The 20,846-nt window shown below is 33.6% G+C and overlaps 1 protein-coding gene across 2 annotated transcripts in view; it reads right to left on the bottom strand.

Moving 5' to 3' along the window:
- Window positions 1–20,846, bottom strand: part of LOC118200239 (uncharacterized) — a 94,253-nt gene that overhangs the window by 39,692 nt on the left and 33,715 nt on the right. For both annotated transcript variants that reach the window (XM_035372181.2, XM_085809190.1), the window contains exons 7-10: window positions 14,716–14,828; window positions 10,848–11,121; window positions 8,565–8,677; window positions 5,670–5,943 (exon numbers count right to left, since the gene is read on the bottom strand). In XM_035372181.2, coding sequence (XP_035228072.2) covers window positions 5,670–5,943; window positions 8,565–8,677; window positions 10,848–11,121; window positions 14,716–14,828 — 774 coding nt within the window. The remainder of the gene's footprint in view (window positions 1–5,669; window positions 5,944–8,564; window positions 8,678–10,847; window positions 11,122–14,715; window positions 14,829–20,846) is intronic.

The raw sequence follows: 20,846 nt of genomic DNA, 5'->3' as shown, positions 1-20,846 counted from the left end.
TCGACATGTATAGGAAAAACATGCTAAAATAATTTTTAAATGAATTTCCTTTTCACGAATAATTGAGGAATAACTTAAACTGAGACAAATGCTCATAACTTCTTTACCACTTATTATTATTTATTTCTACATAGTTCATATCATCTTTCTGGTTTTATATTAGTTTTCTATAAAGTATGGATTAACTTGATTATGTTAATGAAGAGTTAAATTTATGCGTATCCATATTCAGTATCACGTAATAATTAGTGCTGTCAGATATCTGCCTTGAAAAAAATTTACACAAATTTCTAAGTTGTTATCTGAGCTCTAAATTTGGTCATTACGAAAAGGTTATTGATTTTCCTTCCAAGGTAATAATAGTATAAATTTAGAGATCTAAAAAATTTTATTCTTCATCCAGTTTGAGAACAATCCCGTGAATTCATTTCAAAACCTCCACGCTAAAGATTTTTTTAGTAAAACTTCGTTAAGAAGGCTGGGACCAATTTCAGCAATTTTTTTTTTTTTCATTTTATCAAGACGAACAGTATTGTCAATGGAACCTCAGAGCCGCATTCAGCTAAGAGTGTCAGAAAAGAGTGATTTCGAAACACGTTCAACAAGCCGAAGTCCTCACTTCTGACGTCTGGAGAAGTAACACATTTCCAGTGTATCACTTTGCTGTATGCAAATTTCCAGTGACAAGAAGCGGCAGCGACGGTGTTGCTGCTGGTTGGTTGATGAAGATTCAATAAAAAGCCAGCCAAAGCAAACATTGTTCTTTAAAAGTGTCGCATTCTCAATGTTTCAAATTTTTACCGTGAAGGACTTCGTGAAAGCTGTGGCAGAACGAGGAACTGGTAGATGTGCATCTAATGGATGATCAAGCAAATGGGAACAGACGCGAAGCACAATTGTACTGTTAGTGACTTCCGATGCGTTGAATTCCTTATCATTTTACCTTCGTCACTGTTGGCAGAAGACTACATGAAACCTGCTAGTTCGCTATCTTAGAGAAATGCGGGACTTAAGCGTAGTGCGCGGACGTTGGAAAGGAAAGATTGCATCTTGTAGATTTCTAGTAATTCTTTCTACAGGTAAGCGGGCGATAACATCCTTCATTATTTTTGTGTCGTAATACGGTGGTGAATGCTGTAAACGAAGCCCATATGCAACCCCATCCACGTGCAGATTGTCTAAGCAAAGGAGATGACTGTCCCTGCCAGTTAAAGTTTCGGAACTGGATGCTCCATACAACAATTAAAATTTCGCAGATTTCTGCGTTAGTATTATTCAGTAAAGAGGCCTTATTTACCCGGGAAGGCATTTCCAGTACTCGGAATGGATTCATCTGGGCTAAAAGCAATCTCCAGAGCCTTACTCCTTGTAAACACCAGCAAAGATTTGTCATCAAAATCTGATCATGTAGCTTTGACGCAGGAGTCTTAGTACAGAGGTTCTCAAGACCTGGCGGTCCATAAAATTTTAAGGGGAATCGGTGATGATCAAGAGGTTAACAGGCGAATCGGCATAATTGAGATCCGATTGATTACAAAATTAATTCATTAATAAAATTTATAATTACTAATCTGTCAAAATGACGAATTTTATCCTTTGGTTGAAACAACGTCCTTTGGTCCTGAATTGTAGGGAGTTCTAAAATGTTAAATAACTTTAACATTTTAGTACTTTATTGAGCCTTCTGTACTTTAATGAGCTGACTGAGTTTAATTTACCGAGTCTTAAAATTTTCAATTAGCTAGGAAAGACGAATCTTCTACAGTAGTGTTAACAACATTGAAAATTCAAAATTTGCGATTCCGCGCGTGCGACGTGCATGATTAACTACATAAAACGCTTCTAATAACTAACATAAAAAACTTTAAAATTGGGAGGACTGTAAATAATTTATAGATATTAAGAAATAAAAGAAGATACGGCAGCTGAGGAAAATTTAAAGACATACGTATCATGAAAGAAGAGCAGGAAATAAATATGCCGTTAGAAAGAAAATTTTTCTTAGATCTTTTGATTTATTTTCAGAAATTTTAAAAAATGATATAAATTTAAAATTAATTTACATAGGGAAACTGCTGTGAATTTAGCTTACAAATCAGTACGCGAATGCAATTATATACGACACTAAGACTTCAACATGTTTCAACCATTTTTAAACAACTTCAAACGTTAAAGAGGTTCAGAATTACAATCTTCTCATTGTAAATACACAAAGTTTGAATCTGTCATTAGATAACTTGGGTATTTATAACTCGAATGTTGAAAATTGTCATACTTAAGGATTTTAAAATTTTGCAATAACACACGTAAAAACAATTGATTCAAAGCTTTCGTACGAATTCAATAAGCCAAATGAGATGTAAAAGATTACTGTTATATTAATTTGTATTGAAAAATTACATCAGTTTTTAATTCAAGAACTTGAAAAATCAATATTATAATTTATAAAGCCCGCATGTTTAATAAACTGAAATTGTTAAATGCTACAAAAAATACAAACATAATGACACTTCTCTAATGCGACCACCATCGGTTTTCAGGCGATATGGGCCCTTATGGAGATGGCTGCCTCAGAGAGGCCATGAACAAAAGCCTGTTTATTTATGTTGTAAGGATTATGTTAATTTTATTAACAGTTAAATTTTAAGTTAAAGTTCTTTTCCTGTCAAATTCTTAACTTCAACTTACTACTTCCGGCCAGAACGTAGTTTTGGAATCTTGCTGAATATTTAATGAGAAGGAGCGGTATTTAAACCACGAAGTAAGTTACAGAGGCAAAGAGAATAAGAGGTTCTGATTTACGCGCGTCTGCCTTTTTGGCCACTCTCTCTCTCAAAGCTGTTATTACGCTCGGCTGTACTCAGGCCCTTACTGAGCTTCGTAGTCAAATAAGTTAAGGGGGCCAACTCAATTTGAACCTTGATAGCTTCGGCTATACTTCTTTAGTTAATCTTAGTTTTAGTTTAATTCTTAGTCTTTTAAGTTCAAGCCCAAGTGCGGGCTTTGCTTGTACACTCCCAGGTGGAGTTTTGTTCAATCTTATTGAAATAATAAAGGGTTAGTTACCCTTCTATCTTGTTGTTTCTTGTCACCGAACGCAAGCAATTATTCGCTTATCAGTTCTTAGATTCTTCGCTTCCAACATTAACTTAGAATTCCAAAGTGAGGAACTCTACAATGTTATAGTAAATACTTTTAAAGTTCGTCATCATGAGCTTCTCTTTTCTTGATATGTAAAATAGTTATAAATACAGTGTGTTGACATATTTTGGCTTCTAAAATCATGTCGAAAATTTTAAAAAGAGGATCCATCAGAAAAGTTCCTGAAATCGTTAATTTAAAGCAGGTTAACACAGTTTCTGATAACTAAAACTTTCAAAGTATTCAGAAACTATAGTATAATTGCATGGTCATGAAATTGGATTATTTAGGTTATGGCAAAGCACTCTAAGACTATGTGCCTAAGGGGATATGGATGCCTTCGTGGAGGAGTGTTTACAGTGAGGAAAGGATACGAAAAATATTTCACAGGCCATAAATATTCCCATGTAGTCACGCCATCAGCCAGGGTTTGAACGCCATCTATCTACCAATATTCAACAATTTTTACCCTCCCTTTGCTAGTGGTCGAAGATCATCAAAGCTATTCTCTGAATTTCAAAACTGCATTATCATAACTGTAAAAAACATAGAATGCGAGATGCTCCAGGCTTGCAGCAGAACATTATTAATTGTAAGGAATATGTTTCAATTAATCCAGAAAATGCTAAAACCTAACCTACTCTGCTGAATTTTGGAGAGATGGCTGGGAAAATGTCTTAAATTTCTGAGAATTCAGGAATCTTTAGCCTTTTTCCTCAAAACTCTATGAGAGTAACTATTCCAAAAATTTGAATGAGCTAAGACTTTCTGTTCAAAACTAATTTAGCATCTTCGGATGAGGATGAATAGTTTATACTTCAGAGATAATGCAAAAAATACTTCAGAGGTCTGAAAGTAGACAATGGGAAGAGAGAATCTAATACGGGTGTGCACTTTGTCCGCCAAAATAGAAATTTCAAGTTAAATTGTCGTTTAATTATTATACTATTTATAGTCAATTTTCTATTTTACGAAACGCATCTAAAATTCTGAAGAGCCTGAAAAATTAGATTTTAGATGCGAAAGACTTGAATTTTACCTGGTTGTAATGACTTACTTTGCTCGTATTTATGAAGAGTGTTAATACATAATTACTTTTGCGAGGCACAGATACTGGATTAAATTGCACAAAGAAAATTAAATAAAATATTTCTTCAGAATATTGTTATGTTCATTGTTTGCGCCAGTGCTGGTACAACCGATGCAGTATAACCTGGCGGCCAGAGTTTAAAGACGCCAAACTTTTTTTTTTTAGGAGGCAATGGGTGACAGAATTTAAGAAAAGCAGAGACTGCACCGGTTATATTGTAAATTCAGCCATCATCCTGACTCAGAAAAAATAAATAAAATATTTGCAGTTGAACGGAAACGGGATTAAGCATATTCTGCGCTATTTCACAGGCGATATTACATATACGCACTTTTATTTCTTTCGGGAATTCTGTGATAGGTATCAATGAAATTTATATATGTTGCAATTGTGGTCATTTTCTTAAATGAAAGACGATTTAGAAAATCTCGTATTCCAGCGATCTAAGACTTCACCTCATTCCTATAGTGAAGTATATCTAGGTTTTTCATGTCATTGGTATTGGTCGATATCTGGAAGATGGCATACCATGATTCAAATGGTCACGGAGGTATATCGATCTGGTTCCCAATGATTTTTTTCCTTTGTGCGTATGTTAAAGGTAGTGTTCATGTAAAGACAATCACTGCCTGCAACAATGAAGAAGCTCCAGAACCAGCAGTATGGATATATATATAATGTTTTTGACTAAAATCTGAAAGTTTTACTTCAAGTAGTGCTAATTTTTTAGTTTGAAATGAAATGTTTTGAGACCCGGTGCAACAGTCCTCTATTTGATGTTTGCTGACAGGATTTATGCAACTCCTGTTAACGAATAATGAGATTTCATTGCTGGTTTTGCAACGGATTGCTGTGATGTCTATGGACGCTCTCATATGTAATCCCAGGTAGAATAGGAATGCACCTGGTCATTAGGTATAAATCTTTGGCACGACAGGTAGGAGTTACTACTACGGCCATTTCCTTCCAAATTCGGATCCAAGAAAGCAGTATGGAGATATGACGTGAAGGTCTTGTGTCCCTCTTTCCTTATCACCAGCTCTTAAGCAGACTTTCGAATAGATGGGTTTTAAGTGCCGCCCTTTCGCAAAGCCACTACGGTAACAAACGTCTATGTTTTATCCTGGGTTTAAAAGATAATACATCAGTGTAATAGCTAGGTTTCTAACTATAATATTAATTGACATTTTTAACGAAATTTTATGTAGTAAATGTGATAACGTGGGAAAAAATGTAGTAGAAAGATTTTCACAAAATTCAGTAGATTAAAAAAATATCATACATGAAAGAAATGATAATTGAAGTAGTCACGCTGTAAACTTTTGTTATTAATTTTAACTTTCCCTCTGCGTGTTTGTCTGTATATGAAATTTATAAGTAGATCGATATAATTAGTAATTAGCACATGAAAAATTTTGGAAGCATGTAATTAACTCACTGTTGGCCGAAATATCCAGGACCGCAAATACAAGTGCCATTGATAGGATCGCATCCAGCATCATTGCTGCAGTTGCACGTAAACTGGCAATTCAAGCCATATTGTAAATCAGGACACGGTACCTCACAATTATTACCAGTGTACCCCGGAAGGCATTCACATTCTCCTGTATGAGGATTGCATCCAGATGAATGATGACAAGTACATTTGTTGGAACAATTGTAACCATAAGTGCCAGAAGGACATAAACTCTCGCAATATTTGCCAGTATAACCTAAAGAAAAGTGATAATTTTTGTATGTTTTCTTACACATTTTCAGATAATAAAGAAAGTGAATATAGTTAAGCAATAAAATTTATTAGAATAAATACAGATTATTTTTAATACTTGAAATAGACATTCAAGTCGAAAAGAGATCAAATATTGCTTTTGTTTTGCGATTCCTTGAAAAGAATTTTAGGAATGCATTGCATAGCATAGTTTTAACAACGCAAATTTTTGTTTAACGAGGTGTTTGTTATTATTCATATATTTACAAATTGGCAATAAGTTTGGTAATGCAAAATTAAAAAAAGTAACGAAATGAAAGCAGTAAATGCACGTATAGATGGGCGTATTTTATAAGTTCGAGTAGAGTATTGGTTGTGATATACAACTAATGCTCGAAAAATAAGCAACAAAGGCAAGATACGGAATAAAACAACTATTTAAAGAATATGCATGAAACTGTTAAAGAGGTTAGTGTGGCATTACTAGACCACATAGAAAACAATAAAGCAAAGACATACAAAAACACATGAATTACAACCATCATATAGCGAAACATAGAGTTCAGAAGCATGGGCAGAGAAAAAAAAATCACGCTAATAACGGATATGATACCCTCTAGCTGAAATGCATGCTTGATAACAATTAGACAAGTTGTCAATAGTGTTTCTGATAGCTTGATGTGGTAGTAGCGCCCATTCTTCTAGTAATACATATCGGAGTTTGTGGAGGGTTCTTGCGACTTGCTATCCGTCATTCCAACGTGTCCCACACGAGATCTAGGGATTCAGTGCCGGTTATCCAGCAGGCTACGGCCAATGTGAAATGCTGTTACTCTCCAAATAACTTTGCACCGCTCGAGGTCCCTGCGGGAGGGCATTATCGTTCATAAGTATCACGTCGATTCACATTTCAGTGATAAAACGACGTACAAAAAGGTAGAATTTCGTCGCGATATCGGACGGCTGTGATGGAACCACCAGGAATCACGCAGAGGTTGGTGCGGCCGTTCGTTGCTATCCTAGCCCATACAAGTAAGCCTCCTGTTTTGCAATGGTCTCTTTTTGACGATGTTTAGCGCCCTATAACGTGTCCCTGGTTGACGTCCTTCAGAAATCGTTCTAGATGTTAAATCGGGACTTATCCGTACAGAGTACGTGGGCCCACTGTTCAGATGTCCAACTGCTATGTTCACGGGTCCAATTTAACTGCCCTGTGACATGCGATGGGGACAAAAGGGCACACACCACATGTCGTCAGATGTAAAGTCCACTTTCATGTAGTCGATGCAACACAGTTTGGCGGGATATGGGCTGTCCTGCAGCAGCAGCGAGATGCGACGCCAGCTATTGTGTTGTTACTGACCTACGTCATCTTTCTTGCACATAGCAACAGGAAGCAACCGTCTGCCGTTGTGGTAATCCTCTGGCGTCCAGATGCATGTCTTCTACAGCTCTTTAGTAACGATTCCACAGCCTATTGGTAACACTACGATGCACATTCAGCTCTCTCGCAACAGCGGATTGTCTTTCACCAGCTTGCAACATCCCAACATCCTTCCAACGCAATTCGTCGTTCAAATGCCGTCTTCGTCTCATAATTTCCGCTTTGCCTATCTCGGATTACACCGAACTATTGCTTCTTGCAAAACTGATGCCTAAGACTGGCATGCCCCTTTTTAAGGCGTTGCGCTGCGACTGTGTTTTATGCTAATTTTGGTTGCCTATTTGCCATTTGGCGATACCACATCTACCTCATATGTAAATTTTATGTTTTAATTCCCATTTTTACTTTCGTACCTTTTCTTTTAGCGTTTGTTGCTTAGTTTTTGTGCACGAGTGTTCAATCCAAGTTCATTTGTTATCAAACTCAGTTTATTCACAGTTTCCTGAGCGATTTTTAACTTCACAGGCAACCTGGATGTTAAATTTTCAGTCATTAATTTTTAAAAATTAGGTGTAATTTTGAACTTTAATTTAAAAAAAGCAGTATCAGAAAAAAGTACTAAAATTATGCGAAAGCATATTTGTCATCAATTTGGGAGTTAAAACTTCAAAAATCTTAAGGATGAAAGTAAATTTAACAAAATTTGTGCCAATACTTTTTTTTGCTTTGTTTTCTGAAGCTTTATTCTCAGTTTAAAAGGATATTCGCGGTTATTTAGTTAATAAAAGTAATTAAAAACATTTTTATTATTTTAAATTTTTTGAGAAGTAAATTCGATTGAAATCCATTGCGAATTCCCCTCGAGCAAAGTAATTTTCCAAAGCACGGATGCTTTTTAGTCCGAAGTAACTACGTTATGCAATATATCCTAGTATTTGGTTTTCAAAAATTGTCATAAAATTTCACATATCTGTCTGATTTTGCCTTTGAACTAAGAGAACTAAAAATAAATTTTAATTCGATGTTCATGTATCATGATACAGCTGATTAAATTTTTAAATTGCAATACAGACAATATTTCTCTTGATGAATGATTGCTTTTATGGCGAGAAAAATTTCATGTTTTCTAAAGTTTTTGCCTTATAGGTATTTACGTTCAGTGTTTTCAGTACCCAAACCTTACATTGATACTTTTTGCATTGTTTTACAGAATTCAAGAAAAACAAAGTTAAAATTCTTACCAGATGCACAAATGCATGTTCCTGTTGTATGCAAGCAGTCTGCGTTATTTTGACATTGACATTTGCCAATGCAATTTTTTCCGTATTTTCCTTTTGGACAGATTGATTCGCATCTACAAAAATATGGTAAAAGCTATTATTTCCTCGTTAAAAAGAAACCAAACCAAGATGCATTTGCATTATCCAGCAAATAAAAAAATGAAAATAAAATTATTTTTTGTTATCTTAATATGCATTAATTCATAAAAAAGATGATAGAGACGATTTCCATAAAATTTATGTTCTTTCTTTATATGTAATAATAATAATACGAGCCAGTTACTCTAAGTATGTCCTTAATAAATCCATCCTTTATTTGATAAAATCTCTTATTTTGCTTAACTAAAAGATTCAATAAACTAACTCTAAAATCTGAAATTAAGTTTCTATATAAATTGTGGCGTGGATTCGCTTAATTTTGTGCTACTTACTCATTAAGTAGAGATAACAATGTCTACATATCGTGACGTTCATATCTTGCTTGCATTGTGACAAAAAAGAAATTTTTTATGATACGCAATTTTAGTTGCAATTCTTAGGACTCTTGGTTAAGAAATGGCTAGAAATAATTAGGTCCTAACTTATCAAAATTACTATGAAATTAATGCCCAGAACATGGTAAGTTTCTCATCTGCTTAACTACTCATCTTATTAAAGTTGAAGAACCACTTTTATACGTTTTCTTTTCCAAGCGTTCGTTAAAAATTCATTAAAAATACAGAAACGCAAAATTTTTAAAACTTTTTTCCAAATATGTGCAGTATTTGTAAACCTTAAAGGATGATAACGGCTTATCATATTCATACACAGTCAATTTCAATTAATGCGCGGTCAAAATGCCTCCGGTTGGACTATATGAATTCGGAAATATAGGCTACTTTATCTTCAGAAAACCCAGGCATGTATGGATACTTCCAGAAAGATAAATAAACATACACTAACATGAGATACAAAACTTATTATCGAATTTCTAAATTTATGTTTTTAATACTTTGTGGAGTCATTAGGTTTTGTTTGAAGCAGAAGAGATGAAAAATGTGTAGTGTCCTCACCAGGGCTCGAACCCTGGACCTCTCGAATACGCGTCGAGATTGTCTCCAATTACACCAAAAAGGCATGCAGAAAGGAGGCAGAAAACACCTTATAACTTGATTAAAAATTTAAATCATTTCGTCTATTTTGCAGAATGATTTTATTATTAAAGGCTACTTCCCGGCTTATAAGCTAAACCTTTCTGAGAACGCTTTGAGGTTCACAAAATTTGGTCGAGTTATAATAGTTTCTGCGGATTTGACTGATATGTAACTATGATTCTTGATGACAATAAAAAATAATAATAGTAGAATATAATACTGGAATAATAATAAAAATATTTTTATACTGTAATAATAGGATGCAGAAACTAGTGCGCTATTTCTCTTAACTCGGACAAACAAATCATAAAAACAAACTCATGTAGAAAGTTTAGGTAAGAGATCGCAAAAATTTTATAAAGCGAGTAATTTTCTTATAATTTAATTGCTTCTGTGTCTTACTTATAGGAAGGGATGTTTTGGAGGCAAGGAATTATACTAACATTAATCGGAATATAATAATGTCAGTGGTATTGGAGAATAAGTTTGATTCGCCTTTGAGACATCGTCATAAAAGTAAATACAAACTCACAAACTTCCATCAGAAAAGTTAAAAGTGATGCCGTGGCGCAGGTTGACCATCCGCATTTGTAAAGATGCTGCGTCAGTGCACTTCTTACGACAGTCAGATCAGTTTACATAATCAAAGACAATATTTTTAGATTTTTGATTTAATTTATTCATAAATTTCCCTTTATAATACACCCATTCGCATGTCCAGAACACCGGGATTTAGGTATCCGTAATTTGGGGCCAACTTGGATTGCTATTCTTATTAGAAAGGATGTGAGGACAATTTGCATAGATATATGCATAAAGGACTAGATTAAACAATTTTTTATGTTCATATGATGCCCTATAATTGGGAAAAACTATAGCCTGTTCATAAGATTGCTGCAAATCACTGCTTCTTATTATTCTGAATCGAAGTTATCAGTACTAAAATATCGCATATTTCATTCTCGCTATATAAAAACATGTTGAGCTCAAAGAAATTTTTAAAATTAAAATTTAATCCTAGAAAATTAAATTTTAAATGAAGTTTTATTTAAGTTTCCAGTTTCAGTTTCAGTTTATATCATAAGAACACACCACATTAAACCACACTTACCGTTTTCCGAAATAACCTGCTGCGCAAATGCAAGTACCATCTGTATTGTCACATTCGGAATTATGCCTGCAGTTGCACGAAAAGTGGCAACTATCGCCATAGGTATGAAGAGGGCATATAGATTCACAGTGACGACCGATAAATCCAGGAGGACACTGACATTTTCCATCTGTAGAACTGCAAAGAGATCCATTAACACATTCGCATATCCCGGTGCAGTTTACACCATATCGGCCATGAGGACATAATTCTTCACAATATTTGCCAGAATAACCTGCGAAAGCAGAAAGATCATTTGGTCACCCTTACGGTTATTCTTCGTTATAGATAAAATTATATGGAATATTTTATACTTAAACTGATTTTAAGGAACGATGAATTAAGTGTAACTATTGCTCAGGTGACAAGTGAAATGTATCTGAAGTATAATGGTGAGGTCAATTAGGGCAATAAGTAATCACAAATTACATAGTTTATACTCATAATTCTATCGTAAATATTTAGCATATTTTAATGTAAAAGAACAAGTATTGTTGAAAAATTGTTGACGTTAATGGTTTGATTTTTTATTTACTCTGTTCAAAAAGTTAAATTTACGTGAAAAGGAATTTAAAAGAAAATTTTTCCATTTAATTCCACTGAAGAGATCTGATTGTCTGTTATATATATATATTTATGTACAGTTAGATTCCGCTTAACTCTGTTTAAGAATTACGCTGCTGTATTAGGATTCCTCGAAATTTCATGTGGTATAGGTCGTGCTGGGTTAGTTTACTATTTAAAACTGCAAAAGATCGTTTAACGCTTTTACTGGCTGGTAGCACTAATGAACACTTTAAATTAAAACCCCTACTTGTTTATTATTCCAGAGCTTCAAGAGCTTTGAAAAAGATTTCAAAATCATCTTTACTAACAATTTTGGGAGTCCGATAAAAGACCTTGAATTACTGCAAAAATGTTCAAGAATTGGTTTACCCAACACTTTTTACCCGTCTGTTAAACGCTAGTGCGAATTTAAAAATCCAGAACCGAAAGCTTTACTTTTGATTGATAACGTTGTAATACATCCAACGCATTTGTCAGACTTAACTGCATGCATTCCAGCAGAAGTGGTTTTCCTGTAAACAATCAAGGCAGTTAGGAAGCAGTCAAGACCAAACAACCTGCTAATGAATCAAGGTATAATCTAAGATTTTAAGGCTTGTTATCTGCGGCGGACATTTTGTTAACTGAAAATGCGATGGAGAAGATAAACAATTTACCAGAGACTTTTGGAAAAAACTACAATATCTTGGATGCTGTAAACAGCGTGACTCTTTCCTGGAATGATGTGACTGAGAAATGTTTGAAAGAAATATGGAAGAATGTATGGCCGAACTTAATCAAGGACTTTGACACAACAGAATCCGTTGTTAATGCTCACGAAATTCAAGCTACCTAATGTAACAGGATTGGATAATGGAAATTCTCAGGATAGTGAAGAGTTATCGTAAGTTACAACTGGTGAAAGTATGTCCAACTACGATCTTAAAGACTTGGTAGAAACACAAGTGCATAAAGAGGAAGAAAAAAGCGTTTCTGAAGATGAAGAATAAAAGTAATTTTCAACGGATTTTCTGAAAAAAAAAAAAAAAAAAAAAAAAAAAAAAAAAAAAAGAGTTTAGTTACTATAAACGTACATTTTGGATCAGTTTATACAAAATGTTATGTAGATATATATAGATATATAGATAAAGAATAATTTTCATAGAAGTTCAAAGGTATGATGAAGTGTCATTGACGCGATGTCTTCTTCGAGAACTACTTACTGAATGGAGCAGAAAAAGGGCTAGAGGAACTTCTCCCTTCCGAAAAAAAAGTCAAATGAAGAAAACGTTTCCTCATTACAAAGATTACTTCTTTACTCGAACCTTTTTTGAATTTCACTTAAGTTTTGTAAATATAGATGTTAGCAATAATAAGTCTATAATTAATGTCATAAAAGAGTATTTAACAATAAATTCTCAAAATAATAATAAAAATGATAAATTTTCTTGTTCTCTTCTGTTTCACTTATCCTCAAAATTTACGTATTAAGATGAACATATCACCCGCGTATCAAAAAAGAAATTTAGAACCAATTTTTCACAAAGACTAAAAATTGAAATTCAAATAAACTTCATAAAATCCTATAAATGTAAAATAAGAATAGCTTACAATGTAAGAATTAAAATAAACCATCACATGAAAAACCAAAAAAAGAATAAAAAAGAAAAAGAAAGAAGAGGCATCTAATCAATCTTAACTCAAAACTATGCTAGAACCTAAGATTATTTTGAAATTTCAAAGATTTTTTTTTCACTGTAAGATTTTAATTTTCTCTACATTTTCATTTTTATTTACATTTTAGATTAGATAAATCTTTAAATTCGAAGATACTTTTAAGGATTTTACTTTAGTTTTGCCTCTTTCCTTCTCTTTGAGGAGGACCAGAATTTTCGGGTGATCTATTAAGATTAAAAAATACATTCATGTCCATAAATTAAGGATAATACCAGCTCCGGCAAATAAAGGCTCAGAAACAAAACAAACGTGACTTATTCATAAAGCCTATTTATTAAACAAAAAAGATGATGTATGTATGAAACCATTCATAAAAGCTACGATTTTTGCTCCCGGGAACAATTCCAAAAAATATCTCCCTTACAGAAACTTAAGATAACACTGGTATGATAGTTAATACATTGTATGTCTCCAAGCCAATGAAATGCAGTCCGTAAAACGCCTAGGCATGGTGAGTATCAAATTATCGAGCTGATCTTAGGGAATATTACTCCATTCAGCAATCAATACTCTCCGAAGTTCCGGTACACTTGTAGGAGATGCTTGACTGCCTGCAATTCGTCGGCTGAGCATTTCCCACACACACTGTATCGGATACAAGTCAGGAGTGAATCCTGACCTTTCCATACGGGTAATATCCTCAGATTGAAGGCATTCCTTTACTATGTTTGCACGATGAGAACGGGCGTTGTCGTCCATAAACACAAGTTCTACGCCCGTGGCACTCCTAAAAAAATGTACATGTTGTTCCAGAATGATGTCCCGATAAATTTGGTCTGTCATGGTTCTGATCTGAACATGAAGATCTCTTCCGAAGCCCAATATAAATCCATCCCAAATGATCAACCCTGCACCACTGTAACGGTGGCGTTCAATGATGTTGTCTTAGTGGTAGCGGACACCTGGCGTTCTCCATATGAAAATCCGACGTGAATCAGCCTGCAAGCTTAACTTGGACTCGTTGGGAAACATCATACATATTTTATTGTATATATATACATATTTTATTGTATATATATACATATAATAAGTTTCTTTCTTTCCATTTAAGTTATGCATTTTTTTTAAACTGATGCTTCTTAACAATTAAAATAAAAATAATTCATTTATTACGACATTTTGTTTTGAAACATTATTTTTTGTAGCAAAAATTAAATTGTATTTTTGTTATAATATTGTTAGTAAACCGATAAATTGCATTTCTGTTCAGTATTTTTCTCTAACTGACACTAAGAGTTTTGACTTGATTAGTCAAGTCAAAGCTCTTGGAAGCACCCTTGGAAGAAAATTGAAATTGGCTGATGTCGTGGATGATAGTCTTAGAAAGGGTTCCCTGTAATTACATATATTTATTTATGATATGTAATTTAATTACTTAAATAGGGGATTCAGTGAAGTAACGGGCCATATATTTTGGGCATTATACATTTAAACTAGTTGCGAGGATTGTGTCTAAGACCAATCAAATCTTAAGAAAATGAATGTAAATTCCTAATAGTAACTCTTTTACTCTATGTGATTGGAAAGATTTCCAGAAACGTCTCACCTGAAGGGCAAATACATATCCCAGACGTATGTAAACAGGTGGCTCCATTTCTGCAATTGCATGTGTTTCTACATTGTAAGCCATATGTTCCAATAGGGCAGGTTTCGTCACATCTAAAAACGAGAATATTTGCATCATTATGCCCTTGAATTGTTTCAGTGTGATATGTATATGGTAATAAAAATATTTAATATGCTTTGAAAATCAGTTGTAATGTTCTAAATTTTTTAAATATATGTAAAATAATAACGTTGGCTAATTTGGGTATTTTTTTATTCAGATAACAGCCGGAAAATGTGTTTTTATAAACTTAAAACCAATACCAAGTAGTATTTAATCACAAATTTTCGTGTTAAATTATACTGTAATGACATACTCCGACCAGATTTCAGATATTTAAAATATAGCACCAATGAAGAAATAAAAGAATTGCTTGTTGATAAGCATTATAAATTCCAACTTTACCGCAAGTGCATTTTTCATCTCTCACAACAATGACTGAAAACCTTGCATTCGGAAATAATTTAAAATACTAAGAGTAAGAAACTGCTTTCAATTTCCTACAGAATCAGAATTATATAGAACAACACTTCTCGCACCATGTCACTCAAAAGAATTAAACTCCTAATTCGTTAAGCGGCAGAAAACTGTAACATAAATTACAGAAGGTGTTTACACATTTTAGAACGATTACGATAAAGAATTAAAAAACCAAAGCAAGAGATTAGGATAAAAATTTCTGGCAACAGCTTATTATTTGAAATGAGAAATATCGGCTTCTACTTTCAAATTTATTTTCTTTTAATAACTTCCCACGTAAACAAACTGGATTGAAGGATAAGCTTTTGAGCTTTTTGAAGAGAAATATTCCTATCCCATAAATCAATAACTTTATAAAATGCATGTTATTAAATTTTGAAGTGTAAAATAAGCAAAATTATTAAGCAGGAAGTGAAAAACCATCCATCATTACTTTTACATGGAAAGAAGACACCAAACGAATGATCGAAGAAAGGTATATACTGTTTCTAAAGTTAAATCGTTGGTAACAAGAGAAAATCCATTGACGCAGAAATAAATTGCAAAGCCTTTATATACATCTATAGCAACAATTAACAAAATAATAAACCAAGATTTATAACTTAAAAAAGCTAAAAATCACATTGTTCACCGGCTTTTGCTGAGGCATGTAGCTCAACACAGAACAATCTGTAGAACCCTATATGAAAACTATTTGGCAGGAGATAAATGCAAGTACATTATGACCATCGATGAAGCTTGTGTTTACCTAAATGACTGTAACCAAAAGAGATCTATTTATTACCGAAAGTTTCAGTAAGGGGCTTATGGTTGTCACAGGATTTTCTTACAGTGAGAAATTAAAAATAAGAAGAGTGGAAAAAATATCAAAATCAACTTTACTAAGAAAGTTTCACATCCAATATTTCCAGAAGGAAAATTTCATCAAGAGAAATCAACAAGTCATACTTTGAAAAGTATTACTGCATTCCTTGAAAAATGAAGACTGAAACAGATAATGCATATATACCTTTTGAATATATTCCTGCAAAGTCCCCTGACATTTTACCTATGTATAAAGTTTTACCTATGGACACGAAGGCCTTTGGTCTATTGAAATGAACTCTAAGAGCAAACTCACCACGACTGATGGAGTCTGAAAAGTAGTGGAAGAGGAAGGGAAATCAGTATCCCTGGAAATTTTACGAAAAGCCTTTGTATCATGGTAAGGACTTCTTGCACAAATTTTCTTGGTAGGTAATGCAGTGGAAAGTCATCATATTATTACTTCCACTTGCCTTCACATCATATATGAGTAATGTTGTTACTCCTATTTTCTCTCCAGTCATATATTTAGCGCTATCCGTAGTTATAGTAGATATATTACTAACTCACATTCATCCAAAGTTTGTGTCAGACTCGAATACAAACTGTTCTTCGTGTTGTACTTTTAAGTGCAAAGACATTGGCTAATTCCTCTACAGTTGTGAAGTCTCTATCAACGCCAGGAATAAAAATGGCTACTTGGCCAGTATCTGTTGATTCATCCATCGCCATAGAATAAAACTCAATTATTTTTGCATATGGATTTTAATTTACTGAACATATCTGTTGCGAGATCCTCTATGCGTTTCGCTACTGTCACTCCAGACAAGGTAATATTCCATATGACTTGAGCCTGTGATGAGCAAAGCACATCAACTGCACTCTGAAGACATTGTTTTACAAATTCTCCATCAGCATAGGTTTTTCCACGCTTAGCAATTTTCTCTGCTATCATGTAACTAACACGAACACCATTTTCAGATTCTTTATTCAATGCGAGGAAGAAAGGCTGCTGAAAATTTAGTTTGATTTAAATTCACACACCTTATCACTTCGAAAATGACCTTCCAATGCAAACTATTTCTCACTGTGCTTAGTATCATAATGTCTCTATATGTTGTATTCCTTCATCACAACTACACAGTTGTTGCAAATAAGGCAAACTACCTTACCCTTATGTACAACAAAAAAATAAATATCTGGCCACTTTTTTTAAAAATAATCTCACTTTTCTTTCAATTTTTCCCTTTTTTTTTTTTTTTTTTTTTTTTTGTTTTTTTGTTATCGCGGCTTGCCGTTATGTACTCATTCAAAGACCATAAACGCTTCTGAATTTTAGAATCTGGAATGGGTAGGAGAAACAGAATTCTGTTAATTTATTCCCCCTCCCCTCTATAGTATCGACACGCTCAAGATCACCTCTGGCGAAGTATTGACGAAAGTTGACATTTGTTGCATACCTGTTAGAAATAAGAATCTAACCTTTTTATGGAATTGAGATTTTCTGCGTAGTCAAATTTTTACTTTTAAAATTACATAAGATAAAGTGAAATTTATGAAAAATTCGTCATTTTCAGAAAATTTTATCTCAAATAATAGAAGGCATGCCAGTAAAATGTTTTAAATATCAAGAATAAGAGAAAAATGTTTTTCTTACGACCAAAAGCTGACAAGGCAATTTTCTTAAAATTCTTCAAATTCAAATGGGGGGCCACTAAAATGCCCTCAGCGGGCCAAAGGTTGAAGAACCCTAGTATATCGTATACTTTAGAGTTTTTAAAGAAGCTAAAGAAATAGAAATAAATTCTGTATTACAGAATTTTGTAATCAGTAAACTGTATGCCTGTTTCAAGTGTCGAGTGCGAGAGAGGATTTTCCACACTGAACCTTAATTTGACAGCCGCAACGCACATCTCTTCATGTTAAAAAAATCTTTCTAATTTAATGTTTATTAGGTGTGTCGGCTCTTCACTCGAAACCTTTTAGCCAGCATCTAGCATTCGTTCGTGTCTAGCAACAGTTCATCATAGCGCCATGAGCAGTCAAAACAGACAAAAGAAATAAAAGCTCGAGATTAGACTACATTGAGGAACATTGTATTTCAGTCAGCTTCTTCATAAAAGGTTAGTTTATGAAAAGGTTTGTTTAGGTATGTTTAGGTTCAACGCAAAAGTGATCGATTGACAGTATTGTAAAATTTAATTTCAGGCAGTTTAAAGCTTATTAACAACTCAATTTAATAAAATGTCAAACTAATTTATTTGAAAATCCGAATTCTGACCGTATTAAAAATTTATATTTTTAATAATATTATCCATTGTTAACTGATATAAAATAGCTCTGTTTGCATATTATGTTTACATTTCATATTTGTAGCATTAATTATAGAAAAGAAAAGTCTTATATTATAGTCTTTCATATTTGTAGTTTAAGAAAAAACTGCGTATTTTGTAATGTATGTGAAAAATATATTCAACATTAATATTCACATTGTAGAGACATAAGGTTTTTTTATGCTGGAGACGTGAAAAAGGAGCAATGCCCTCGCTAGGCCTCGAACCTGAAACTCTCGAATACGCGCCGAGTGTGCTAACCGTTACACCACGAAGGCATGCTGGAAGGAGGAAAAAAATACCTTATTTGCTCCCCCCTTTTAAAGGATGACTGTGGGATTAGGGGACCCAGTCGCCAAATCTTGGTGAAGAATCCTCATCCACCCCCTTTTAGTTCGGGCGCCACTGTAGAGTCATTAGGATTTTTGAAGGCGGAAACACGAAACGTGAGCAATGCCCTCGCCAGGACTCGAACCTGGACCTCTCGAATACGTGCCGAGTATGCTAAACGTTATAAGACGAAGGCATGCTGAAAGGCGGAAGAAAATGCCTTATAACATAATGTATATAAATTTTTGTTACCTTTTGTATTTCCGTGTTTTAATTTGTATAATCTCTCATACGTTTTTAAACACTTAAAAAATGTGAAGCTCAGAAATGTCATTTATGTTAATTTATTTCAACAATTACGTATATTTACATGATTTAACCTTCCTTTGATTTATGCGTAGGAAAAAAATTAACCGAGTTTCCCATATGGCGTAATATAAGAATTATTTCGATAAAGATATGTTATAAATTCAAACTTCGAGTTGCTTTTCTGTATTATTGTATGGTATGTTTTCTAATAAATAATGCAAGTGTTAAATTTTCGAATTTCTTTTTTTTTTTTTTTCACTTTAAAGATCAATACCATTTAATAACAAATTCATTGATGAAATTGAACTTCAGTGATTTAAAACTTGTTAACAATTTAATTTAACAAACTTAGACTCAATTTATCAGAAAACCCGAATTTTTGTATTTGTAAAAATGAACTGTACATCATTCTAAACGTCTGTTATATCTTTTGCCTGAAATAAATAGAAGAGACATCCTTTTGTTCAATTGATATAAAATAGATTGCACGTTTTACCCATGTCACCGATTTGGCGCACCGTTTGACAGTGATATCAAATCAGCGTTCTTAGATTAATATTTCATTAAAAGTTATTATACCTTTGGTAACTGGAAATACTAATGTCTCATCTATGAAATGAGGTGTCCAGCTCTTCAAGATATGAAGACTTTCAATTTGGAAACCTTGTAAGACCTGTTTAGTTGTGTAACTTGTATTAGAAACAACTTTAATCTCTATTGAGTTCTTAAACACTTATTTGGAAAAATTCGATAGCTGTAAAAACATTTGCTTATTTCGTCTCAGAGTGCCCTTTGAATTTCACGAGTTTCATGCACTTGTTTACAAGCCCTTGGTAACATACAACGCATTGAGATTTTGGTTCATTTTAGTTTCCATGTAAGGAAAATCCAAATTAAGAATAACTCATGTCATACTTGCAAAAGTATTTTTCCTTTGAAGGGCTTACGATTACCACTAGATGCCATCATCAATATTACTATCACAATCACAAACAAATTCTGCAATATTAATACTCAATCAAATTTAATGATAAAATCCGGTTTCTTTTAAAGTTTATTTACATTAAAATTTTTGCCTTTTTTCCAATTAAATGGTCAAGAGTCATATGACAGTCACCGAACTTCTGGCAAAGTCTTCCAAAAACTAGGCAGTCTACTAAAATCCGACACACGAACAGAAGTACATTACAAATTAAGCAAATAGATTCACCATCAAACTTTTAACAGGTAATTATGGGCAACCCGAGAGTGACCTATGCTGAGACAAGTTAAAAGAGTTTCCTCCTTCTGATTCCTAGCTGATTGCCAAATATTCCACTCTGCCAGCTGGTTGTCTTTTGTTCCTACATGTTGGGAAACCCAGCAGTAAATAATTTCGTGTCCACGGTTCCTTAAGTTCAGAGTAACTTCCATAGCTAGAGGATTGATTCCGTGTATCAGAAATTTTTCCTAAAACTTATAGCTAACTATACCAGGTCAGTATAAAATATGAATAATTATGGCATAATTTCGAAATGAATGAAAGAGCAGTGAGCAAAGATGAGCAATGAAAGGGCAGTGAGCATTGCGCAATCATGTGCTCTTTATATGATTTCCAATAATAAATTATGCTTAAGAATAAACTGGGAAATCCGAAAGTAGGGTAACTGGTAATATATTTCATGAAATGTTAGTTTTGGGAGAAAAAGTGATAGCTAACAGACATGTGTAATTTCCGAACTGCGAAATTTTCAGCTGCAGTGCAGTTAATTTGAATTCAATTTTTTGTCCTTTTTGGGAACCTAGAAGGACCACAAGGGCAAGCTTGAAGGATCA

The sequence above is a fragment of the Stegodyphus dumicola genome, chromosome X2 (genome assembly GCF_044657685.1).
Source record: "Stegodyphus dumicola isolate Sdum_Otavi_A_Nest chromosome X2, ASM4465768v1".
NCBI lineage: Eukaryota > Metazoa > Arthropoda > Arachnida > Araneae > Eresidae > Stegodyphus > Stegodyphus dumicola.
This window is presented reverse-complemented; position numbering and strand designations above follow the sequence as displayed.